The following is a 27050-nucleotide window of genomic DNA, read 5'->3' on the forward strand; positions in this document are numbered from 1 at the left end:
TCATAGATAAAGGAAAAAAAGAAATAGCCCTCCATACTAAATTTCTTCAAGTTATGGGCCGAAGCAGCACAGTTCTAGATTTATTCCCAGCTTCCCATATTCACAACAGGAAATCTAGATAGCACATGCTTCCATTTTCTTATCTCTCTGCAGATAAGGAATATGTGTAGTTTCCTGATAAACATATTAAGAAAATACTTTTATTACTTTTTTTTTCTAATTAAGTGCCTTTTAAAAAAAGCTCTCTGCTTATTACTATACTAATACATTTAACTACAATTTTCGCCTCCATACTTCTTCCACCTTAAGTATTCTTCCTATCAAATACAAATATTAGGGGGAAAGAACAGTAAAAGTGTTCCACTGCTGGTTAGAATGGGATGATGACTTCTTTATTGCTGCTGGTGATGCCCTTGTTGATGCAGCCCAGCATCCTGTTGACTTTCTTGGCCACTGCAGCACACTGTTCCCTCATATTGAGCTAGTTGTCCACCAGGTCTCTTTCCTCAGAGCTCCTCACCAGCCAGGGAGATCACAGCCTGTGCTGTACTCCTGGGTTATGTTTTCCCAAGCGCAAGATCTTATATTTGTCTTTGTTGAACTTCATGAGGTTCTTGTTGGTCTACTCTTCAAGAAGGGTGGCTCTCCCAGCTGAAGTGTCTACTTCCCCACTCCACTTGGTATCATCTGCAAATTTGGAAACATTTTGTTCCAATCTGAAGGACCAAAGATAGTTTTTAATTACTTTTTTTGGTTGGTTGGTTTTTTTTCTTTTTTCTTAGGACACAGAGAGATACAGAAGCTCCCTTCATTTTCAACTTCCTACTGTAAGATTTTAGAAGTAATCATTCAGCCACTCCTATTGTTAGGCAGAAAGAAAAGCGGATAGAAAGTTGTTCGGGTTTTTTTACCCACTGCAAATAAAATGCAGAACCACTAATCTTGAAAGAAAACAAATTAACAATGTATCTGCTTTGCCATTTACTTGAAATTAGGATGAAAGCTGGTTTGAAGTTTTAGTGCAAGTCACATAGTAAAGGAGTATTTTCAGTACAACTCACTGAGAAAAATAAATAAATAGAATTGATGATCAGTTGATAAATCACAACTTATCAAGGAGTTCCTAAGCCTTATAATTAAGGAAAGTTTACATATGTTTTAAACCAGATTAAGGGCATGGAGAAAATTAGAACTCATGATATGGATATTCACAATTAACAGCGAATTTTGGTAGCCAGTTCTTTCTTCCTTAAAAATATGCCATTAACAGTACCGAAAGGAATCAGGGTTCCCATCTCAAGCCACCTGCCAGCAGCTGGCCTTGCTGCTGCACCATTGGCTCTGCAGTTCATAGTTGAGATTCTTCAGCAACCCTGCTATTCCAGATTCAACACCTATGTTCTCCAGAAGCTGGACAATGTTTATAATTTTAAGGCCATCTGGTGATCAAATTTGAACTACAGTCCCTAGTTGTTCACATAACCTAATGGCTACATATTATAGCATGAACTTCACAAGTGTTTTTACTGTAAGTACAGAAACAATTCTGAGACATGGTAAATGAAACAATGATGCTGTCTGGGATGTTGTCTTAGGTCTTCTACTGATATCTAACAATTTTTCAGAAATTCTTTCTTGAAAACGTACAGCTAACTTGGTATTTAATTTCAATTAGCACAGTAATTAAACAAAGAGGAAAATGAGCAAAAGTTTTATTTTTAAAACGTGAAATCTGCACTGAAGATAAGAAAATTAATAAACATGTACATTAAGAAATATCCGAAGTTTCATTTTTTTGACCATTAAAACTGACTCTTAAAAAAGCTGCTAGTGAGTGAAATCCAGCAGATAATTTGTTTACTGACTATACAGAAATCTTAAACAATAATGACTAATTCAGAGTGCTCTGGTAAATCATCTGGTTGACTGAAATACTTACACAGCACATATTTTTGAATTTATATTTAATTGAAGCAAGACAAGTTTGATGTTACATATTAATTTAGCTTGTAAATACCTGAGATGTAAGCTCAATGATTCTCAACTGTTTAATAACTAAGCAGTAAAGGAGAAGGATGTTAGGTCATTCATAAATTAATTATACACAAATATAATGCATCAATAAATAACAGGTTTATATTTTCTTTTCTCTGCCTCTTTTTGTCATACTAAAGACAATGATAAACAGATGTAATTTACTGAATACTTTAATACAAACGATAGAGTAGAACAACAATTTAAATAGCTGCATTTCACTATATTTACAACAAAATTTAAAAAACCAAAAAAAGGTGTTTAGTCATTCCAATACAACTCCACCCATTTTCATCTTCAGAAGAATATTTATTCACAAAAATAGCAAGCACTTTTAGTAGATTTTCCCATGGTAAAATGAAGTACTTATCCATAGGAAAGGTTTCAGTTCTCTACCCATGTGGTCCCTACCCATCTTACACTTACATCTTTAAAAGAAATAGATAGACTTCTATACAGACAAATCAGTAAGTGGCCATCTCATTGAGATCACAAAGTAAACTCTAATTTATTCTGCAATTTCTGTTGTTAAAAGGGAGATATCAAAATATATATGGCTTCTAGAGCAGTTACCAAACACAACACATTCTCAGTCTTCATCCTGCCAAATTCTAGGAAACAGTGTATCTTACTATCACACTGAAAATACAAAATAATTTAAGAACAGTTTGTTGAATTTTACATCAGGTCTTCCCTGTATGGAGGATTATTAAAAAAAAAAAAAATAAACAGTGGCACCTTAAGACTTAAACCAACATAAATACATTCTTTGAATGCAGCCTTACACATTTCTTTCAGTTGCTACATAAAGACAAACTGCAGCACAAACCCATTCAATTTCAAATGCTAGATCATTCCACAGCCTGCTTTTACTTCACAAGTGCACAACTTCAGCTTTACTCTCTATTTTGTTTCTCTCCAGCCTTGGCCCATGGTATAAGCACAGCAAATATCTAAACACTGCTGACAAGAAAACACTGAGATACCTCCTTTCCTTTGCACCCAAAGAAATTTAATACTACACAGAAATAATTTACAACTTATATTCATTCTGAAAACAGTTGTAGTGAGCTAAAAATAAAAAGACTTAAAAATTATTTAGTGGCAATTCTTGAAAACAGCCCTTTCTATTTCCACTTTACGTATTAAAATAAAACTAGGTTGTTGACATGATCCTGGTCAATTATGAAATCTTCCTAAAACTAACACTGCTGTTATTTACAGATTCCAGCAGTATAACAGCTGCTACAATATGAAAAGCTAGTAAGAACATGACAAATTACAAAAACAGCCTTCTGAAAGCTTAGCAACAGCTTTATAACCTGCAGTTTCTTGCAGGTACATCCCAAAGCAAAGTCCTGGGGAGGAAAATAATTCATTGGGTAATAACTTGGAATAAAAGAAAACCCATTAAAAAACCCACATGAAACAGAGCAAGTATTTCCTACATTTCCAATAGCGCTCCTGACGTTTAACTCAGTATGAATTAGTCAGAGACCCAGTTCTAGATTTCTGAAGTCTGTTCTTAGCAGCTATAAACTGACCTCCGCAGCTCCTGTTGAAAGGCAATTTCCAAATACACTCTATCCAAGCATGCAGCTCTCTTGCAGTTAGTTCTTCTTTTTTTAATTAAATCTGACTATATGTGTGTAATACTGAGTTAGTAACAACTTCCACCCATTAAAATTAACACAAAGGTCTAATTCTAGCACATGAAAAGCAAAATATAATCTGAAATCCACTTCATTTCCACTGTCTGGTGCAGAGAAGACTCTCCTTTGGGGGGTCTGTACTAACAACATGTGGTAAACAAGTGAGCAATGCTTTTAATAATATTTCACTTACCAACTCAGTTATTGAGACACACAGAACTGACAATACACATTTCTTCATTTAAATGTCTTCTTGATATTTTATTGTTTTGCTATATTGTATTATGTCCAAACACTATGTAACAATAGGAATATGAAATTCATTATTATCAAATATCAGGGGCCTCCTAGGAGGGGTTGATTCTTTGTCTGCTTTGTGCAACAGTTTAAAAAGTCCTGTTCCAATATTCATGGGAATTCCCATGATTATGCACTCAGAAACACCTAGGAAAAAAAAGAAAAGGAAACATGTTGAATATCTGAAGTGTAAGGATTTACAAAAATATTTTCATTTGCCCATTCTGTATACATTGCCTATCAAATCTCCTTCAACTTCACGTGATAAGACCAATGTCTCTTCAGTAGATAAAGTGAAATATTATGGTCATCAGAGCAGTATGTTATTTCCTCTGTGTTATTTAAATTCTAGACAGGAAAAATTTATCCTAACCTAAACACCTTCTGTAGCTATGAAAGAGCTTCAGAAAGTCTGTTTTCTGAGAAGACACATCCCACTCAATGCCAATAGTAGAAGATGCAAAGCAAAGTTACTTTATATTCATTCTCTGACTCAGTGCTAAGATTCCATCAAATGTTGCCAAGTTCCCTTGAAACCCCTGCAATTTCCCAGGGAAAGAAGCATACTGACTATGTCAGCTATACCACAATCCCGGTTTTGTTCGTAATTCAGAAAGTGCTTATTCTGAATTTAAAGATTTCATCTATCAGTTATTTTTGATAGCCATAATATTTATCACACCAACATGCTGACATTTTTATTCCGCATCTGATGATGTCTACAACTTTTCCAGAGAATGTTCCACATTAAAAGCAACCTATCAGATATAAGTGGGTTTTTTTTTCTCAGCATACTGTTATGATCCAAATGGCACTTTAGCACATTCTCAGGAGTCTAAGAATCCTGTCCTTCACATAAACATTCAATAAAATAACAATAAATAACAGTACCTTTGAATACACAAAGGATGAAAATTGATTTGCTTAAAATTCTGGCAAGTTGTCATTAGTAATTTAAATGTACATGAATGAAGATTCTGTATTTTGGCTCCTAGACCATTGCTGTATTTCTACTACATATTTTCCAACATTGTGCACTTAAAAATAGAATCTTAGGAGTCACCTACTATATTTATGTATATATATTTATGTCTATTTAGACCCCTACAGCATGCACATTAGAATGGATAAAGGAAATACCTTTCTCTCATCTAGCAGATGAAAATTTACCTGGCTTTGCACAATAATCTCTCAAGCTGAGCCAAACTCTGAACCACAAACTGCATTTAGATTTTGGGAATCCTTCTTCCTTGTAGTACTTCCATGTATACAACCAGAAGTCCTTCTGCCCCACCTCCCCTTTGCCTCATGGACAAGGTAATTGTCTGCAGTGTGGGACAGCAGTCATGTATAACTAGAAATGTTTGGCTAGAACATGCCACTGTAACAACCAGGTGTATGTTACAGATCTGCTCAGACGAATATATACTAGAAGCCAGTGACAATCATACTGGACAGGTGAAGAGAACGATGATGTTGACAGGAGAAGAACTGTCAGGACAGCATGCTTTGCTCTAATGACCCTCCAAGACTCCTCATGTGCTACTATGTCTCCTAACTCTACCAGTTATAACCTATGGCAGACCCAAACATCCGGCTGACAGCTGTGTACTGCTGCTCTCACTTTCAGCTACAAGAAGCTAGGCAGAGACAAAGCCAGTTGTACTGCTCGTATCGCAGAGCTTGTATTTGGCACTTCCCTTCCAGACCACTTCTTTATAAATGAACATTGCAACAGCAATCTGTAGCTGTCAGTTCCACTCTTTTAAATGAGAAATGAGTGCTGTTGGCTACTCTTTGGAAAGGCAACAGAGAGGTAAACCAACTACACCTCTAACCCATGGCTTGCAGATAGTAGCACTTGCTTCTAATCCTGCTCCCAGCGTTCAGTGAATGCTGCTGGAACTCAATGCACTCCCTTGTTTTAGCTTCAACCCACTCTGCTCACTGAAAGATAGTATGAGCAATTATAAAAAGAAAATGCTTATCTTCATGTTGGTAAAGCAGGAATCAGCTGTTCCCCATTTTCTCAGTGGGAAAGAGCATCTTAACTAGGCAAAAAGGATTCAAAGACCACATGGTCTAAAACTACACTCACACATTCAGGAGAAGCACTGATTTGAGATGCCATTCAGTTCAGAACTGACAGTTGATTTTGGGTACACACTCATTTTTCTTGGCAACTTCTGTTAATTTTTTCCTTCTCTGGAGATACAGAACCATGAGCGTGTAAGAGTCTCCTTTCATAGCAATCCAAAGAGATAACTAGTGATATCAGGTCAAGCAGCGGCACAGCATTTTCATACAAGCAAGCCAGTATCATCTCTTCAGTTTTGGAAGACAGACAACAGTTTTCTGGTTTGCCCATTCCATTTCCTTATTTGAACTACAACATTATAGAAAAGGCAACATGAAAAGATTGTCGGTTGCCATATTATTGAAAACAAGATTTTAAAAGCTCAGAGGGGATTCTGAGAAAACATTTTCTTTTCCTTACTGTCCAGGATGGAATCAGGCTCCCATAGGATCTATGCTTTAATCATGGGCAAGTAACAACTTAAAAAGAGCAAGGAAAGCCCTCTCACACAGAATGCTGGACAGCCCAAAAATGATAGAGCTCTTAAAACACAAACTAGTAACAAAAAAGCTTCTAACAGATTAAAGCTATTCAGCAAATATACATTTTCTAAGACCACCTAGAAATATATATAAACTAGTAAACCTTAACATAATACATTCATATTTTTATACTTCATTAGCACCCAGGAACTCCAAATGAGCAGTCATAGCTCCAGGACATTAGGCCTTACATGAACAGATGAAGAGGGTGAAATCTGCTTGACTTCTCCTTTACTCTGTTTAATCTACTAGATAGACTTGTTAATACATTACTCTAAAAGGTACGTAGCTTAAAGCAGAGTGAAATCAGTGAAGAATGGAGGTCAAGCCCCTCTCTAATATTTGGAGAGTATATTGCAGAAATGCAAAATTAAAAGACATACAGAATGACAAAACTTATTTACTTGAACATTCTGTTTCACTGCATGTAAATGTGCATGCATGCACTTGTAAGCATGTATACATGTATTTTTAAACTCTCCTGAATTCTGTGAGAAGATGCTAATGAACTTCACTTTAAAACCGAAGGACAGATACATTTAAAATACATTTCTCAGGACATGGATCTTTGCTCTGTTAATGAATGCAATACTGAGAAATAAGACTTCTAATTAAAAAAACCCCACTTTTTATATATTTAGATTAGAACTAACTAAAAAGAAGTTTGCCATTCTGCTTATTTCTAGATACAACTGACAAATCACATAATGATTATGTACAGTATGATATTCACGTTTGCTGAGACATACAGGAATGAAAACAAAATGAATATTGAATGGGATCCTAGATTTCTTAATCGTCTCTTAAGTGTTAAAGATACAAACTTGCACAAGTGAAAAAACAGAACTACCGACAGTGGGACAAATTTCTTGGTATGGCAGTGAGCTATCTGGTGAGAGGCAAAACCAAATTACTAGAAGTCTACTTTAAGAAACATACAACAAATGTCCAACTGACTTAAAAATCTCTGAGTTTATAAGTAGAGAAACATCCTCCAGACTTCTAGGATCAGCTTCAGGCCTGAAAATTGACACAAGCTCAAGAGAAAGCTTAATAAGGGCAAAAATATAAAGCTCTGAAGAGGTTTACAAATGCTAGGGTAAGGACCATAAACTACTACAGAATTTGCAATACCTACCACAAACAGAATCCTTCTGCCCAAAGTAGGCAGCATCGAATAGATGGTCTGCAGTCTTTTCAAATGAAGCCAACATCAACACACTTTCTTTCATTTTTGCCAGTCCAAACCTAGTAATGCCCAGCACTTCACCCTGATTGATGGAAAAACCCAAAGAAAGACTATTACAATAGTGCCTGCAGGTCAGTTTAATTTGCTAAAGAAGCAAGTCAAGTGAACAACAGAAAGGTAGTTTTTATTTTAAGAAACATGTGAAATAAGTAGCAATTTAAAAGGTTACTATTTACAATATAGCATTGTCACAATACACTGCTTTCCAATTCAACATTCTGAAGGTTAATAGTTTGGTAGTAATCAGTACTTAAATAAAACACAAGTGATTATTCATACAGAACAGAAGCTGTTAATAGACTGAGCTACAAACTTTAGTGGGGTCTGTGAGTACAATGTTGAAGCTAATGCCTATTGACTACTGATACATCTGGTTTCAGCTGCCAGGAGATAACAGAATATGTTAAATCCTCTTTTTTTCACTCTAAAGAAGAACAACAAAAAAAGTAATTTGTTTTTTAAACCAAACAGATTTACTTCTGTCCCTAACATACATCCTGATTGTAACAGACACCGCACAGAAGCATAAATCAGAAGTACAGACAACAGAATGCACACTAGGAGCCCAACAAGTGTAAAACACTGCACTCTGATGTCCTCGTCCACTATTGTGTCGCAGCTTCACACAGCCAGCCTTGGGAACTGCTGCAGCTCAGTACAACAAAGCCCTACAGTTTTGGGAGAAGTCAGAACTCCTTCATCCATTCTACCCAAATTAAAATCTTGCACTTTGGCAGGCGAAGTGGAAAATGCTACTTCACTAAGTGTACTCAAATCTATAAAGCATACCAGATGTGAAGGCATACAAGTCAATCAATGAAAACTAGATACGATTCTCTACGAACAAGTCCTGGAAGACTGTTCATATGCTACATGTAATCTGATTCTATTTGTAATGTCTCTATCCTACTCTTACATGCAGTGCAGCTGCCATGAACCACACCCCATAAGGTTTTCTGCACAGCAAGCCTTAAATTGCATGCATGGTTACCCAAACAGTTGATTTTCATACCACAATTTTTAGGATTCCTATTTCAAATACAAAGTTAGGATTCCCTAACTTTATTTTATCAACTTGTTCTCAGTCAAAACAGACCTCCTCCCCCTACCCCCAAGAACGATATTAATTAAATATTTTGTTTGATATACAGTTACAAGTATTTGGTCAGCACAACTTAAAAATCTTTAAACTTGTGATTTGCATCTCTCTAGCTCACCTGTCCTTCTCAAACATGGTAAAATTAATTTGTATAAGCAGACCAATGTAACATTTAGCAAAACTGTACTACAAACCTTGTACGTCATTAGATCAGACAGCAACATAACATGTCTCCTGTCAATGCTCATACCATGATTCACCATTGTATACTGAATCTCATTGATAATGGTTGTCCGAGCAGCTTCAATTCCTAGGGTCTTCTCTACCTACAAAAGACATTGTTAAATCAATGAAGAATCAAATGCTTGGAGCAAGTATACTTCTAGAACAAACAATATCTGAGCTCAGATAGTACTCTATTTCCATCACTATCCTTTTGCATTTCTTAGTTTAAAAATATAGGAAAAGCTTTGAAGTGAACAGTGCTTCCAGTGGAATTATTCTCTTGTGTTAATGCATTCTGACAACTTTCAGTGAAATTAGGCTCCACTATGTATCAACTGCTGCATCTGAGCACAAACAAGCACTTGTAATAAAGATGCTATGGGCTAAAACCCACAACACCCATTTGAACATTACCTCATAAGTGTTGTTAGAGGTTGTTTTTGTTCCTTTCACTCCGTGAGTAGCCATAACAGCTCGCAGATTATCACCTTCAACTAGAAGCTTGTATTTTTCCTTTCCACTTTGTTCATCAATATGAATGACAGCTCGGGAAACCTCTGGTATACCTTGCACTACAACCTTTACAATACAAAAAAGCTAGTCACTTCGATGTGTACAGTAATGCAGTACAAAAGGGTAACCGTTATCAGCATCCAAATCTACTTAAAAGCTTCAGTCTTTGTAGTAAATGCTCAGTGAAAAAATACATATGATTTCCTGCTTTTACACTAGTGCAAACGTGACATTCACACTGTCCTATAAACCTTACTCACTATGTACATTTTGTATTTTATGCCAGATCTCCTCACACTCAAGACTCAGGTCTCTGAATGCTGTTAGCTCCACACAGCTGACACTAATAAGCCTCACTTAGAGCTATTTTTAAAATTCAAAGTAAACAGTCTCCTCACAAAAAGCTGCAAAAATGCCTTATACTGACACGTGAATCAATTCTAGATGCAGCTGGAAAAAGACAACTATTTCATTCAACTGCTGCACTCTGAAAGCTTCAGTAATTTTAAAAGGAAAGTCTTAAGACTTCAATTTTATTTATAAAGATACGTAACAGAAATTTAGCTTCAGCTGTAAAGCAGTGACATGGCAATCTAAGAGTTACAGATTCAGTTTATCTTCATCAAATTAACAAGAATTATTTTGTCTTCCCACTATAGAACCCCAAATGATTATTACTGATTACCTTCCACAAAAACCTGAGACTGCATTTGTTTTTACCTTGGGAAGTTCTTCCTTCAGGGACTGCAATACATAATACATTGAACTCTTGCTGTTTTCACGGGGGGTCACACACACAACTGCTTCTCCATGGACAGCAACATCCCCAGGCTTTACTCTGAGTTTAGATATGCAAATAGAGTAACGCACAGTCTCTGCATTCACCTGTGGCAAAAAAGTCAGCCAAACATCAGGTTCTCTCTCAACATTTATCAATCTGTTCAAATACAGCAGTCTTTGAGCAGATTATTGAAAAAGCAGAACGTAGAAAAATAAACAAAAATCCTTATTCTTACAAACTGCACTAAATACTATCCTATACTGAAGGTACAGGCCTAAGTGTTCACTAATGAACAGAAATGGCATGCTTGCATTTAGCAAGACAACACAAAATGAATGCATGCTCTCTTATTTCTGAATAAAGAAAAGAAAATAATCCATTTTACAAGGGAAAAAAAGGGAAAAAACCAGATGTAACATCCTTCATTCACTTTGGTTTTTAACTTCCACTGGTCTGATATCTATTTCTGAGACCAGACTGGAACTTATCCAAGGCATTTTATTCTCTGCATAACAACTCACCTCTAATCTCAGTAGTCTAATACGCTCTAAAGACAGCTTCACTAGGATGAAACAATCATCTGGAAGAAACACTTCCTCAATATATTCTGAAATCTTTAAGACATAGGAAGTAAATAGTTAGCACGTGAAAATGGTAAAAGTGCAATATGCTAATGTTTACATTTAAAGCATTAGCAAGAATACAATTTTTCCTACCTCTCCTAACAAGGTTTTCTCAATTCTTCCTTTAACCAGACGGGCAAAATCAGGATCATCATCTTTGTCCAACTGTGCTGATATAATAGGGGTGCTACAAAGAATAAACACACACATACAAAAAAAACAGTAAGGAAATTGTTCAGTTAGATTACATACGGCTATTTGAATTACGGTTTGCCTTACAGAATGTATCTCATCATCTAAATAAATATCTAATAAGAGACCTTCAGCTTCCTCAGGTATTAACAAAATTATTATTCATGTACACCAGACAGGTAAAAATAAATGTGCACAGAAGAGATTACAGCATGCACTATTCCAGCATTATTTAATATGGCATCATGGATACCTAGGAACAGGTATGGTTCAACTACTGCTAAACACTATGAAGTTTCACAATATATATGAGACACCTAATGGAATACTGAAATTAATAGATAATCGCTCTACCTCATTTGATTTTCAGAAAAATAAAACTTGTCTCTTCTTTGGCCTTAAGTATTACTTAGTCGGAAAGACATCAGGTTTTTCTTGTTTGGGTATTCCATGAATTGAGTGCTGTGTAGTGTATTACTGAGAGCAGGGAACTGCTGTCACACATTGCAATCAGGTTTCACTTAAGCAAATGGAAAAACCAAAACAATGTTAGTACCTAATTGCCTTTGAAGCATTAATGATTTCTTTGATTCTTGGCACACCCAAAGTAATGTTCATCGAAGCAACACCAGCAAAATGGAAAGTCTTCAGAGTCATCTGTGTGCCAGGCTCACCAATACTCTGTGCACAAAGAGCTCCTACTGCAGAACCAGGCTCCATCTGTGCCCTGATAAGGAAATTATCTCATTAAAAAAAGAAAGAGACACAGAGCTCAAGAAAGCATAAAAACCTAGGCAAGCAAACTATTCTGGCAGATAAACAAGAACCTGATTTTTTATTTTTTATTTTTTTTTAATAAATGAACAGGAGAGAGCTTTAAAGTCACCAATATTCATGACACTGATCTTGAACAAAGGCAAGAGGATGTCCTATCATACAGGGTTTCCACAGATCCAGTATAACATCCATAACAGAAAAAAAAGTCTTCTCCTCCTCCTAAGCATCCAGCAGTAGATTCAGGATACCCCATTCAAGGAAATCCCCCAACGTTTCCAAAACTCCCTTTATATATTTCAGCAAGAGAGAATTTTATTAAGGCTTCTTTAAGAAATTATTACACAGTTCACTTTTTAATCAGAACAAAATCCAAATATTAATGCCTTCATCTTATTCAAAAGCCCTATACTGATGACCTACGCTCCCTTCAACTTACACATTGAATGGGTTCATTTCTGCATTTGCCTCTTTCTAAAATTTATGTACTTTGAGAACTGGATGTCCTTACAGGGCAAAAAATGAAGACCACTATACTACATGACCTCAATATGAGACATGAGGGATGGTTTACATTCTCACCTACAATTTTGTTGAGATCCTGCAGTTTGCATTCTTCAGCTTACACAGACTAAAATATGATCTGCTTTCCTAGAGAAAGTAGAACCTCTGAACTCAGGCACAACACTGCTTCCTAAATCAATCTAACTAACTGGTAGCAGCATCTTGCCTTTTCCTTTACGAGATCTTGCCAAGTTAAAGTGCTAATAATGATTTAGCCTGTAACATCTAAAGAATTAATTCAGGGTGACTATAAAAATGATTTAAGTAGACATTATTGTTTTCACTATTATTTGGAGATCTTTTCACATTCATGTCATATCTCCCCAAAAATTATGGAAATCCTAGCTGACAGACTTCTCCTGGTAAAATGACAATAGTCTATAAAACAAAAACAATCATCATAGCAGTTAGATCCTTTCTAAGGGCACCCCTTCTCAGTTGTCAGATCAGCATAAATAACATAGAATGCTAAAACAACCTACCACAGTAAAATAGACAAGCCATGTTTAAGAACACTTCAGACAAAAGTAAGCAAATAATCCTAATAACTGAAAGCAAAAAACTGGTAGTTGCTTTAGAATAATTATGGTAAGAACTGAACACATACATGAATCTTCTAGAAAAATATTAGTAAACAATTAATGCAGGTGAGCGAGAGGCCAGAAAGCAGATGTCATCAATGGCTGCATGCCAATGAACAAATCCAAGCAGTCTAAGTCAGTGAAACAACTCTGGATGGATAATAAAGAGATACAAAAATCCACACCATCACTATCTTGTTAAGACACCAAAATTAACAAACAAAGGACTCCTACAAAGTCGTAACAGATGAAAGAATTTGTAAGCACAAAGCATTTACAGACTGTGTAGATCAAGATTGATGTGAATTTGGAACTAGTTTATTCAGACATTATTTTGCAGATTTGGAACCATCTGCAAGAGAGTGAGGAAGGCAACGTGTCTGCCTTAACAAGCCGACCTGTAGATGCTTTTTTTTTTTTTTTGCATTCTACCTTTGCCTTCCTATGTTTCTATCATTGAGGGAAACTTCCATAATCTGTATTGCATTCACAACAGAAACAACATTCACACAGTAAAACAGCAAAACACACACCTGGATTGCAAACAAAGCAATTAGGGGCAGTTGGAATAAAATGAGAGAAAATAAGAAGCTAAACACTCACCTCATGTATTTGTCCCTACAAGTCTCTAGAAACTTTTCTAGTTGTGTTGGAGTAATCCTATCCAACTGATATAAAACTCGTGGCTGAAAAGAGAAGAGAACAGTTGGAAATGCAATAGCTTATGAAGATTTAAAATAACTACATAATTACCCCATTGAAATTATTTACCTCTGTTGTACCATTGTCATTAATGCCATACTTGTCCCTAGTTTTTTTTATCTTCTCAGAAACACCTTTGATGAATTTTTTAATTTCCTGAAATGACATTAAAACAACAGTAAGCAAAGACACAGCCTTAATATTTAAATTTTCAGCAGTAAGTTATTTGCTTAGAGTTTAGAGCTCCAAATAGAATATTTACAATAACAAATTAACAATCCACAATATGAAGATAAGAACAAAAAAACTTGGACACACGCACATAAACTAGAATTTAGCAAACCAGATTCACTCTTGTATCACCACAAATTAGTAGCAGTACATAAGGAATATGGTTCGTGCTGAATAAAAGCATCCTTCCTGAGCACACACTGAAAATTTGAAAGATGACTTCAGTTGATCCTTCCTTCCTACCTATCACTTATTGAAACTGATTTACCATAAAAAAAAAAAAATCCAAAGATGCTCAAAATTTTTGTTTTCTCTGTATCCTGACACAAACACATTCTCACCAATTTCTCAGTATTTAAAATAAGTGGAAGTAGGAAGGCTGTGGCAAGTGAGGAAATATACCAAGGATATTTGCTGTACAGATTTCAAAGATTCAAGAAGTACTTTATTTTATGGGAAAAAAACCCTCAAAATGGCCTATACAGGTTAGTCTCTACCCAAAATAGTTCAAATAACTTCTCTATGCTATGGAGACATCTTGTAGATAATCGCACTTAATGTGTAGTATAACCTGAGCCTTTCACTCTTACCAGTTTTACCCAGAAATAGTTCTATTACTCTTTACAAGAACATAAACACTAAGAAAAACCTCCAACATTTCTATGAAATATAATCTGGGCACCAGGCTTTGGATGCATTTACATACACTAGAAAACATGAAATACAAGGACTCGGAGCAAGTCAGGCTTATCAAAATCAAAACAAAAAGAGGAAATCTTTCCCATCTACTTCAAAAAGTAGATTGATTTAAGAAAGCCTCTGTGGAGGCGTGAACATTTCAGTTTCTGGAGTAATTTTATACCCTTTCCACTCCATTAGTCCTGTCTGACAAACAGGATGATAGCTTTATAATATCACGTCTTCTTCACTCAGTACTGGACTCCTTCCAACCACTGCAGTAGCCAGGCATGGAAAATTACTTGTCTTTTTTTTTCCTTAACTGAATGAATCGTTATCAAAACACTTCTATTACATCCTGATAGAATCTTCAGATTCTCAAAACAACAACATTTTTACTGGTATTCAAGGTACATTCTAACACTGTATTACTTTCTGTCAATCCTAGAACAAAGTTCAAATGAAAGAACCAATGCCAAGTGTGCTGCTGGCACAGATGCTTGAAGTTGTTCCCCCATTTGGATGACAGGGATACATTAATATCTTTCTGCCACTTTGGCCCTGCAGTAAGTAATATTAATTATTTCTTACAATGTTTACTAATTTTATTACCACAATTTATATATATTCTAATGTCTAATAATATCAATATTCTAATAATTTTATTATTGTGTTGCTATTTTAAAGGTTTCTGACTGAATTTTTTAAATAAAATGACACTTATTATAGGAAATAAAATTATCTAAGTAATAACGTGGTATTAGAAAAGTCAATTTTTTACTACAGGTGCATTAAAAAAGGAATATTGCAGGACTTGAAAATCACCCAAAACATTTGATCTATAGAAAAAAAAAAAACTACTACGGAGAGATTCTAAAAGTAATTCTAACTTGGAAAATGTTTCTTTTGTGGCGGAGCAGGAAGGCAGGAGCGGAAGGGGAAGAAGGCAGAAGGTGTAACACTAAATTCCTCTCTCCAGAACACTTTAGACTAAGTTATTTTACGTTTTCACCTACTCACATAAAGCCTGGGGACAGCAATAAGCACACCACCATAAACACAGCAGAAAAAGTTGTCATACTGAAGATTTAGTCATGGTCATATGGAGAAAAGGCAGATTTAACACGCAAACAGCACAGGACTGCAAATAACATTCTGGCAATCTATTGATTGTCAACTTTTCCCCTTTTTCAGTCCCTGAGCACCAAAATATGTGAAAAACACCCTCCAGCATACTAAATCAGTTGTATCAATCACATAATTGTGAACTGAAAATTAAGGTACTCAAGTGATACATTATTTCCATGCACTAGAACAAAAAAATAAAAAGTGATAAATCTCTGAAGAGATGTATTTTTCATTGTCTGAAGTTTTATTCATGCACAAGAACTGTATGAGGAAACTACCTATTCCTTTCAATTTTCAATTGACTGTTAGGAAACAACCTGTTCCTTTCAATTGGCGGCTTACCCAAACCATGGACCAATTTATGCTACAAATATAAAGAAAACATATCTCACTCTTTTCTGAGCCCATCTGCCTCTACGGAGTTATCTACAGTGCAACACTGTTCTCTGTCAGCACAGCTTATAACTTACACAGCAAGCTCACGAAATCACAGGTTGTTTCACATAATCTAAACCTATAGAGCCTTTTAGTCTGGACCTGTTTAACAAAAAGGCACCACACTGACTCTGTAAGCTCTGGCTCAACATGGGTCTTGTCAGCTCCTACAGAGCCAATGTTTAATCAAAATAGTGGTTCAGGGTATAAAGCCTGGTCACTCAGGTGTTTGCATCACTAGTGCTATCATTTACATACATGAAACACTGCTAATCAAAGCATCCTCACAGTTAAGTGCACAGAATGCAGAGTTGTACAGACAATCCCACAAGATTCAGCAACAATCCATTCAAGTCCAGGCGAATCCATTAGGTCCGCTCTACATACATCAGCAACAACTGGCTGTGTGCTGAGCCCTTGCCATGTTTGTATCCTACTTTATCATCGTCAAAAAAACAAATTTTTTTTTTTTTCAATTGTGAGGGTGTCTAAAGATTTTCCCAATTTCAATAAGAAAACTAAGAATTAATGTACCTTAATATACTCAAATATATTACAAAGTTAACACAACTGACACTGAGCCAGCCAACAATCTGTTTCTTCATCAGTTGAATTTCCTCCAAAGAAGGCAGAGTGCAGGCAGAAAGAATACTAGTCTTTTTGAAAAAAAGCTATTTAGACATACTCTTTCCTGGGCAAAAATGGATAAGCCCATTGTAGTAAAATAACAACTCTAAGAAATCTCTGCTCTTCTGGAGGAAAGGATAAGAAAACATCAGAAAAACATGCTAATATCCCTAAAGGCTGAATGAATGAGTTTTAGAAAGGGAAGTCTTGGATTAAAAAAGCTTCTTCAAATTCTCAAATTTAACTACACAGATTAATGTGCAATGATTTTAATCATTAAAAAGAAATTGTACAAATAATTGTTATGAACACCTACATTATAACAAGCAGTAATGTATATGCTAATCAGTTACTTTAGCACTATACACACATCTTTAGCTAAAAAGCACTAACATTAATGCTCACACAGTGCACACACATGCTACAATTACCTCATTATATTTTTCATAACCTGTCTCAGTTAATGTCTTCAAGGATGAATAGATAAAAAAAGAAAAGGAAAGAAGAAAATGTAACAGTATCTAAAACTTTAAAATCTTAACTACCATCAGCGTGACGTAGCCATATCTGTGCCTCTGCAATTAATAGCAATTATTTAGACTTTCCTGATATGATTTAAAAGACGTATACCTCAAAGAACGGCTTCATCTCCAAACTTCCATATTAATATACAGTATTTTTTTTTTCCTTCAGATACGATGTTAAGATTGACAGTGTATTTCAATTATGGATATAATTATATTTTCAACTCTGCTCTAGCAACAGAATTGCAGATCAGATTTATAAGTAACTGCTTACTAGGGTTGTCACCTTCTGCTTTGAAGCAATCTGATCTATTAAAAATAAACGCTATAAGAGCAGGTCACTAAATTCATGCGGTTGTCCTTGCTGCCAGTAATCAGAAGTTTCATCAAGACAAAGCTTAATTCTACAGTTTTTCTCACTGTCTCCCTAAGTAGTCCTAAGTGTTGCTTTCTCAAATACTGAAAATTGCTTAATGCTCTTTCCAACATTTCAAATCCTACATTTCGAAATGCAAGCAGCCATGTGAACATTCACTTACCCTTACAAGATATGCAAGTTTTCCCCAGAACAGAAGCCCTGTGCAGCAAAGTGCTTCACATTACAAGTTTTTTGCTCATTTAGGAAAGCAAGGTAAATAGATACAAGTGCACAGGTGGTGTTTCTATTAATTCTATTAATTTCTGACTTAGCGCACATTATTACTGCACCATCTTGCTATGGGGAGAACTTCCTGCAAGTTCTCTGATCAGCGGCATTTTCTACTCAGAGAATAACTAGGTTTTTCTCTAATTTCTAAAGTTCCTGTGGTGAATATGAACAACTACCATACTCACAATGAAAATTACTAGTCCTACCTCCCCATCCCCTAAATGTACAGAAAGATTTATTAGTGAACAAACCACTACTACTTCTACAAATGCATAAAATTCAGCCATTGCTCCTACAGAGGGATTTCCTTGATTTTGTAAGCAAAAAACTAATCACAGTGTGACAAGGAAGTGAGATAGGTACCTGCAGAAAACTGTCTCGGCAGCAAAGGAATTCATTCTTCTTCATGATGGACTCAGATGTTAACACCAATTCATTTTTACTAAGGGCTGGTTCACTTCGGCATGGATATACAGCCTTCAGAGGAAAAAAATCTTCCTCACATAAAACATACACACAAAAGCTTCATTGTACAGGCAGAGAATATAGATACATACAATTGATTAACAGCATTCTTCAGTTTCATGGGTTATTTTACTATATAATACCAGACTACTGTGAAGACCAGGTCCACATACACTGCTTCTTTTGCAAAAATCTAAAGGTATAAGCACACACATTTCTAATTCTATCAATTTATTACACACGCATTACAGAAATCTGAACAGTTATTTCAGCAAAAGGCTTTTATCTTTGTTGAGGAAGGGGGAGGAAAAAAAGCAAACAGCAAAAAAAACACAAAATCAAACTCAAACAATACCATTCTCCAAACATCACAAGATACCCAGTTATTCAACACATCAGGCCTCTGACTTAAGAAGCTGTTCAACACAAAGAACAAGCATGTCTTGATTTAATATGGAATTTGTGTAACAGAAGTCTATTTTAGTACCCAACTAAGCCAGTATTAGTGAAGCCCTAGAATTATGTCTAAGCACAGCAGAAAAAGATATTTCAGCAATCCTTACTCTGATATTGTCTAGAACACGCTTGAATTCCAGTGGTTCATCCTTCCCTTCCATGGCTGCAGGATCCAAGCCATCTCCTCCATAAATAAACTGTATAATGTCACCAGTAGAACTTCTGACTGTTAAATCATACTGTGAGCAAAGGTCTTCAAGTGATTTTACCAGCCGCCTCTGAGGGAGGGGAAAACATAAGTGCAAGGAAAGTAATTGGGATATTTTTAAAAATAGCTATCGATTTGGCTTAGAAAAATTATAGAAACCAGACTCAAGAAATTAATCTGACACAGTGATTAAGAAGCTTAAAAACCTGTTTTCAGTCATACACTATCCTCTGGACTTTACTGTACATTCCTCAGAACATGAAAGCCAACAATAGTAACATTTAAAGGAACAATACAATTCTCCATATTTAGGAAGTCCATCATATAGGAAACCTAATGCTAAGATGCAAAAACCTATTACAGTCTAAGGAACTCAGGGGTTGTCTTTTTTTTTTTACAGTATATTCATATTCTTCCAGTCAGGTCCATTTCTCAAGGGATACAACACTGTTTGCATATGGAAACAGAAGCAGTCAATCATTATGTCACTGACAAAAGACAGAGCTATTTGTCTACCAGTGTTAGCTATTTGTCTTACTTCAAATTAGTTGTATTGGGCAATCCCTTTATTACCACCTTCTTTCCTCCACCTCCCTAGAAGAAGGCATACTATGAAGCATCAGTGGTTAGAAAAGTTTTAACTTGAAAGATAGACTACACTCTACAAATATAAATTAGCTCACTAAAGAATATCAATTGTTAAAAAGATTAAAATAATATTACTTTTTTTTTTTCCTAATTCCAAAGCCAAAATGCTACAATTTATTCATGTAGCGTGAAACTTGATGAAGAAAAATATTTTGCAGATTTTTTTTTCATATACTTACACATATGCAAACAGTATTCCATTAGTTTGGGAAACAGATCATCTAATCAGTCACCCACCCCAAAAAGAATTTATTTTGGTCTTTGTAGAGTTACTTGCATATCTCTGAAGGTGTCCCCAGCCCATATTGTCTTGGCTCTTCTACTGCTTGTTACACTGGAAAGAGGACTACATTTAAGGTATTATTTAAATATTTTCACTGTAGTCCTAAGACTGCTCATAAGAGCAAGAAGCTTTTTTGGACAGACATTTATTTTCACGAGATACAGCCAAAGACACTAATACCTTACATGACATTAAGTCCAAGTCTATACAGCCAAAGCGCCTGTTACCTAAATACAACAGATCCTGAAACAGACCTTTAGCCATATTTGTCATCCAGACAGTCTTTTTTTTCTATAACCCAAACCAGGGATTTGTGTTTTCTGTTTCTCATTGTAGAAAAACCACATCTGAAAAAGCACTCACAACTCAATTCTATCTTATCATGTACCAACAAAGCTTCCATCATTCATATTGGGTTTAGCAAGACACATTACATAAAAAGTAGTCCTCAAAAATTTCACAGAACAAGGGCTTTTATCACCCATGTTCAAGAAGAAACAGTTTATTACAAGCATGTTACTGTACCATTGCCTTAAGTCTCATTTACAAACCTCACATCTACTGGAGAATAAAGCAGAGTCACGTATTTCACATTTCTGTCATATTAACAATAAATACACACAGTGTATGTACCTCTACCCATCCCTTCCCTCAATATGCACATAAGAAATATCCTCCTTTTGCAAGATTGAAAAAATCCCCATTCCACTGACAGTTACCTGCATATATCCAGTTTCAGCTGTTTTTACAGCTGTGTCAACCAGACCTTCTCGACCAGCCATTGTATGGAAAAAAAACTCAGTAGGAGTCAATCCAGAATAGAAGCTATTAGCAACAAAGCCTTTTGCTGCTGGGAGCTACAGAGAAGAGGGGGGAAAAAAAATGGTTAAAATGAAAGGTACACACTGTGTGTGTTATACAGAAAAACATCTGTGTCATTTAAATTCTTTCAGATAGCTAGCCAATATACACACAAGCACAGAGCAATTGCCTCAGCTTCTTTTAGCTTTGAAGTTTGATGTTAGAAGCATTTATACAGGTCTAAAACACAAAATCCTTGCCTAGTTCTTCCAAACTAATCTAACAGACTTTCCTTCTTTTGTAAGTTCCATGCTTCTAGCCATTCCTTGCAAACACTACACCAACTTGTAACACTGTAGCCTCTCTGAAAGTTGCAAATACTGACAGGAAGACAAGAATATTCATTTTGCAACAGTATAGCAAAGGTATGCAGTGCTGAAGACAAAGGAATCCAGAAAAAAAAAACAACACAACTGTAGGCTCACATATAACAAATAATTTTAACTAGTTTGCTCTCACCTCTGATCAGAGTTCTTACCAACGAACTTAATGCAGGCATCCCTTTAAGTCAGATAAAACAAACTAGCTCAATGACCACATAATACAATGTACAGGCTACAAAGAGGCTCACCCAAAATAACAGCAAAAAGTGATATCCTAACAGGTAGTACTTCCTGAATCAGTAAAAAAAAGCTAGAGTTTAACTTTTTCTTTCTCATCTAATACACAAAATGTTTTTTCTCTATTGTAATTCATTCAAGAGAAAAAAAAAAGTTACAGAACTCAGAAGTTGAAATTTGGACATTTAGTGACAAATCCAGTGTCATGGCTACCATCTGGCTCTCAGTTACCTGAATAACATACAAGATTGATGGCTGGTACCTAGAACCTTCTCTACTGATCATTAGATTTCAGACAGCAGTTTGGAAAAAAATAAATCTCACTGGATTATACTAACAAAGGCATGAGACTCCTTGCTGCTTTATGTAGAACAGAAGTCAAACATGGAGTTTTCAGATTAACCCACAATACCCACCCTAGCATAAAAAGAACAGGCTCCAGAATGGTTTATATGACATGTTTCACCTGTCTAAAGATATCAACAGACACTCAGCAACTGCCCTGAAAAACCTTAGTGCAGTGAATCAGAAAACAATACTTCAACAAATTATTTTTAGGACTCTCAAGAGAACCAAAAACATATCATCAGACTTCCTTAGACTTTTCTAATTTCGTAAAATTAGAGTAAGGCTTAGCTGTAAAAATTCAGGCTAACCAGATACCCTACCACATTGCTGTTAATCCCCAAATCACATTAAAAAGAATTCAGGTTCACCGCCTGTGATCCTTTCCTTCACCACATAATGAGAGAACATCTTATCACACATCCTTCTTAAAATGGCTTAAAAGCAACCTGTTTCATTATTCTTCACAGTAAGCATACAGAATTACCTTAGAATGCTTCTCAAAGTGAGGCAAGGATCTGTTCTCAAATCCATCAGGAACTCGGGACCCACTGATAGCCTGCTGACCAACACAGGCAATCATCTGGGATATATTAATGAAGGAGCCTGAAAAAAAAACAAAAAAAAATCTTACTCATAAATGAGGAATATCAGTGCTCATCTGATCACTCGGCTCTCTCGACTTGTATGAATACCTATTATTTAGGTTCATAATTTGTCAAAAATACTTTAGAATTACAACCACTGAAGAAGCTTTTCTGTTACTTGTCCTGTTCATTTCAGCATTTATGCAAACTGACAACTAAGTGCATGACACAGCTAACAACTTCTATATATTTTTCCTTTGGGTCACATACATTCATGCCACCACTATTTAAAAACAGTATTTGTTCTCTCCTGCTTTGTGTTATGGATTGTGTTTTATACAACTCATGATCCTGACCCACACAATTGGCTTTGCAATTTCTTAGATAAAAATACTTTTACAGTATATTTTATGAAGAGCTCAGCGTCTGCCAAGATTCCTATAACAAATTAAGTCCCAGAGAATTAAGTCACTAACACAGAAATTTTATTTGCTGAACTTGTTTGCAAATAATGCCTCCCACCCCCCCAAAATTATACACTTAATATCTTCTTGGATTTACATATTTCTGTAGAAATTTAAAAAGTCACCCTGTGGCTTGCAGCATTAGAGACAGGTAAATAAAGACAAAGAGTAAAGCTATTTCTTCAAATTCTCATAGGAAACTAAGGAAAGCTCAGGTAAGAATTTGTGTATAAAACATTTACTACACAAGTGATCCTTCAGAAACAAAGCAGTGAATACTGCTGAAATATTAGATCCGATTCTTAACATATTAATTTCCAGTTGATTTTGTATGTGATACAGATACTTGAAGCAAAAAATGCAACCGAAAACTTATTACTGATGAATTAATTCAAGTCTTATAAACATCTGAAGTCCCAACAGGATGTTTTCCAGTTTGCATGAAAAATTTAAAGATACAAAACCTAGCACATCAGCTTGATTCTAATTAGCTACACCCAATCTGTATATACTGAGAAGTCACTTCATTTCTGTATGACATAAAGCGATAGTTGCACAACTGACTGTATAAAACAAGCTACAAAGACAGAACAAATAATTTTGTGAACAGCGACGGGAGTGAGCAATCTACTTTCAAAGCTTAGCTATCCCTACCTTTAGAACCACAGAGAGCCATGATAAGGGGACTGTTGCTCTTGTCCAGTTCTCTGAGACAGGCACTGCCAGCATGATCTCTGATAACAGAGAGTTCTTTAAGGATTAAGGCCTGAAATCAAGATTTCAGAAAGAGAGCATTTGTTAAAAATACTATACACAAACAGTACTTTATCACTTGCTAGCAATACTTTCAGTACTGAAACAGAACTCAAACTACAATAAAGAGAAAGAAAGCTAGACTGTGCTTTTGGCAAAACAAGTTTAAACTTTTAATTCATATAACTTTCAGCTTTCCAGTTCGCTGCACAAGAATTCTTTGCTGGGATAAGACATGGCTAGCCAGAGACATGACAGCTTCTTTTGTCAGCAGCATCAGTTTAAGCTAAAGTCAGCATTGAGCTAAGCTCTAAGTCTCGCTGCACTACATCAAAGATGACCACCAAAAATACATTTTTGTACTGCTTTCAGAGAGTACAATGCCAATAACTCCAATTGTTAAGAATGTAAGAAACACACACAAAAAATTCCAGGATATATCCAGGTGTCTGAGAAGACAGACTGGAAAAGACTGCAATACATTTTTTTCAGTCAGAGCATCAATTTAAATGGGACAACTGTGACAGTATGTTGTAAAGTGGGGTTTTCTGGTTGTTTGGAGTTGTTTTGTTTGTGGGTTTTATTTTTATTTGCTTTGTTTTTGTTTGTTTTCTACTTCTTTTTCTTCAGGTAAAAGATAGACACTGACTAGCCAAGAAGACATATGTAGAATCATTAAAGACAACTTTAAAAAGTGTTCTTGAGCTGACTTAAGTCCCTGTCCATAAGCTTTTGGGCAACATTCATTGCTCTCCATTAACATCACTACAGAAAAAAGAAAAAACCTAGCATAACCTAAGTCCACTTAACTTCTGCCCCAATAATGAGCAAGAAAATACATGTAAACAGAACTGTAAGAAAAGGAATATTTTACTTCCTGGTTCTTTGTTGTTACTGTTCTTTATTACTTTAGCAAATATTGATATATGTAATAAATCCCATACCAATTACCTGTATAATTCTATTCTCTTGTATGTCACCCCAATACCACCAGCTAGGAGGGAGAGAGGATCTCAAGTTTTAATATTTAGCTAACATTTTTAGATGTATACAAACACCTAAATGTTAAGCCTAGATAGACTCAGCTGAAGTTGCATAGCTAGGAACCCTATTTGGTTGTATTTTTAGGTTTCAGAAAACAAATTTGAACTTCACAATTTACGTGAATATATTAATGAAGACTATATAGTGATTTAAATTAAAACTTGTACCTCTAGTGTCTCCTCTGCAGTACAGCCAGGCTGCTGTTGTAGCTTGCCAGTGTTCAAAGCTTCAATATACTCATCACATTTCTTATAGCCAGCATTCAGGAGCTCATATTTAGCTTTTAGCAGGCCCTGCCCAGGAGTTACATCACCAATTCCAATTGAAAATCCACGATTAGCTATTAATAAAGAAAAAAATAAAAATACATAAGATTAGATTGATAGTTCAATCTCATATAGAGAAAACAGAATTTAAACCAGGAATTATCGTCATTGGGGAACTTTTTTTTTCTCTCATCATGTGACCATCATAAGTACAATCAGTTGTTTCACTCCTTCTGTCAGCTTATTTTTTTTAAACACAGTACACCATATTTGAAAGAAAAGTCTTGCTTATTCTGTATTTCTGCTTTAAGATACTATTTTACACAGAAAGGTACTTCCCCTATTACTTACAAAGATACACAGGAGCAAGTCTGGCTAGTCGTGACATGGCATCTGCAGCTTCTACCTGTCCCCAGTCTCTCAGCAAGATGTAAAAGATATTGTTCTTGGAACCTGAACCTAAAGTTCCTTTGTCCATGCTGCCACTCATTAACTCACTGTTTTGAATTGTGACATCTAGAAAAAGGCAAAATTAATCAGTATTTTTTCAAAAACATTATCTGAACTCTAGTAATCAGTTACAAAGTAGGTTTTAAATAAATGCTGTGTTCATGAAAAGAACAAAACCCAAAGACACACATTTAATGTATCTGTAGAAGTGCACAACTAAGTGAGGGAACAGCCTACAACTTGACATGATCGACTTAAGTTAAAATTTATTTCCCTTCCTCCCTAGAAAGGGAACTGTATCCACTTTAAGACCTGTGAGAAACATTGTGAATACACCTTTCTTTAAAAGAACTAAAACTTTGCTTCATTAATCAGAATGAAGTCTTCAATCAAAATTACCTGTCCAGAAAAAAAGTCCTCCATCACACATAATAAACCAATGTAATTTATTTATAAACTAGAGCAACAAAATTTCAGAAATAAAGTAGTTATCTTACTCAAAGATTCTGATATTCAGTTCAACTCAATCATCTCTGGAGGCACAGATAAAATTTAAAAGACACACTGGACTCAGATATCTCCTCAATTGCAAGTACACCAAAGATATCTTGCCTGTAGGCCCATCCACACTGCCTTTTTTACATTACTTCCTTTTGCTCCATCAGGAACCTCCCATGTCAGGCACTGAATCTTACTTATAAGCTTTAGCCTTTAAGCTATCTTCTGTATATGAACTTCAGCCATTTTCTACAAAATCAGTACAATGCATGTTCATCCTCAACTTTGTTATGCATCTTTCACAGAACTGGCATAAGTAGATGGATCTCATTTAAATCATTTTATGCAGAACAGTGTAAATGTTTGCACACTGTACTCTAAGCTCGGTATTTCCTACCTGTATTTTTATATCATCTTATTGAATCCAACGTCACATCTCAATCATATATTATTTACAATCAAAATAAAATACCAGGATTTCTTAAGACTTTGGAGAAATTGCAGAGAACTTTCTGAAGAGAACCAGTGTTCCTTCAGAAATTAAGGGTTTTTTTCCACAGAACTGAACAGAGCCACCAATGAAATAAAAGTTTTCCACATCATCAGCTACTGTCTAGCTCAGAATATGGAAATTATTCCCATACTTAATAAAATTATAAGACTGTGAACACAAGTGTGAACAAGATTGCTTTGTTGCTTTTTACCCCACATTCCATAGATGCTAAAAATGTTGTGCCACCATGTTTATAACCAACTTGACAACCACAGAGTGGCCCTACCTTCTAAAGAAATAGCTCAGAGTCTGGTGTAGAGCAAATTTGAGTCCTAATTGGTAAATCTGCTCTCACATCAACATTACATGACAGAATTACTGTAAGTCAGTGGTTTCTCTCTAGGTTAACTCACACTTTGGAGCAGCAAAAAGCCAAGCTAATGCTGCATGCTCAAAGGTCTTTTCCAGCTGTTACCACATGAATACTAAATT

At 35.5% G+C, this 27050-nt stretch overlaps 1 protein-coding gene across 4 annotated transcripts in view; it reads right to left on the reverse strand.

The window, feature by feature from the left end:
• Nucleotides 1–2517: 2517 nt before the first annotated feature.
• Nucleotides 2518–27050, reverse strand: part of POLR3A (RNA polymerase III subunit A) — a 37934-nt gene continuing 13401 nt past the window's right edge. For 2 of the 4 annotated variants that reach the window (XM_051616777.1, XM_051616775.1), the window contains 17 exons: nucleotides 25019–25191; nucleotides 23709–23820; nucleotides 22491–22609; nucleotides 20957–21094; nucleotides 19206–19376; nucleotides 18541–18654; nucleotides 17436–17471; nucleotides 13975–14061; nucleotides 13807–13889; nucleotides 11841–12011; nucleotides 11186–11279; nucleotides 10991–11083; nucleotides 10409–10573; nucleotides 9590–9754; nucleotides 9145–9276; nucleotides 7741–7873; nucleotides 2518–4130 (listed from right to left, as the gene is read on the reverse strand). In XM_051616777.1, the coding sequence (XP_051472737.1) occupies nucleotides 3982–4130; nucleotides 7741–7873; nucleotides 9145–9276; nucleotides 9590–9754; nucleotides 10409–10573; nucleotides 10991–11083; nucleotides 11186–11279; nucleotides 11841–12011; nucleotides 13807–13889; nucleotides 13975–14061; nucleotides 17436–17471; nucleotides 18541–18654; nucleotides 19206–19376; nucleotides 20957–21094; nucleotides 22491–22609; nucleotides 23709–23820; nucleotides 25019–25191 (2135 nt within the window). In that variant the 3' untranslated portion in view covers nucleotides 2518–3981. Of the gene's footprint in view, nucleotides 4131–7740; nucleotides 7874–9144; nucleotides 9277–9589; nucleotides 9755–10408; nucleotides 10574–10990; nucleotides 11084–11185; nucleotides 11280–11840; nucleotides 12012–13806; nucleotides 13890–13974; nucleotides 14062–17435; nucleotides 17472–18540; nucleotides 18655–19205; nucleotides 19377–20956; nucleotides 21095–22490; nucleotides 22610–23708; nucleotides 23821–25018; nucleotides 25192–25468; nucleotides 25634–27050 lie in introns of all 4 variants that reach the window. The other 2 variants (XM_051616773.1, XM_051616774.1) reach the window with 2 other exon arrangements.

This window comes from Apus apus, chromosome 4 (genome assembly GCF_020740795.1).
Source record: "Apus apus isolate bApuApu2 chromosome 4, bApuApu2.pri.cur, whole genome shotgun sequence".
Taxonomy (NCBI): Eukaryota; Metazoa; Chordata; class Aves; order Apodiformes; family Apodidae; genus Apus; species Apus apus.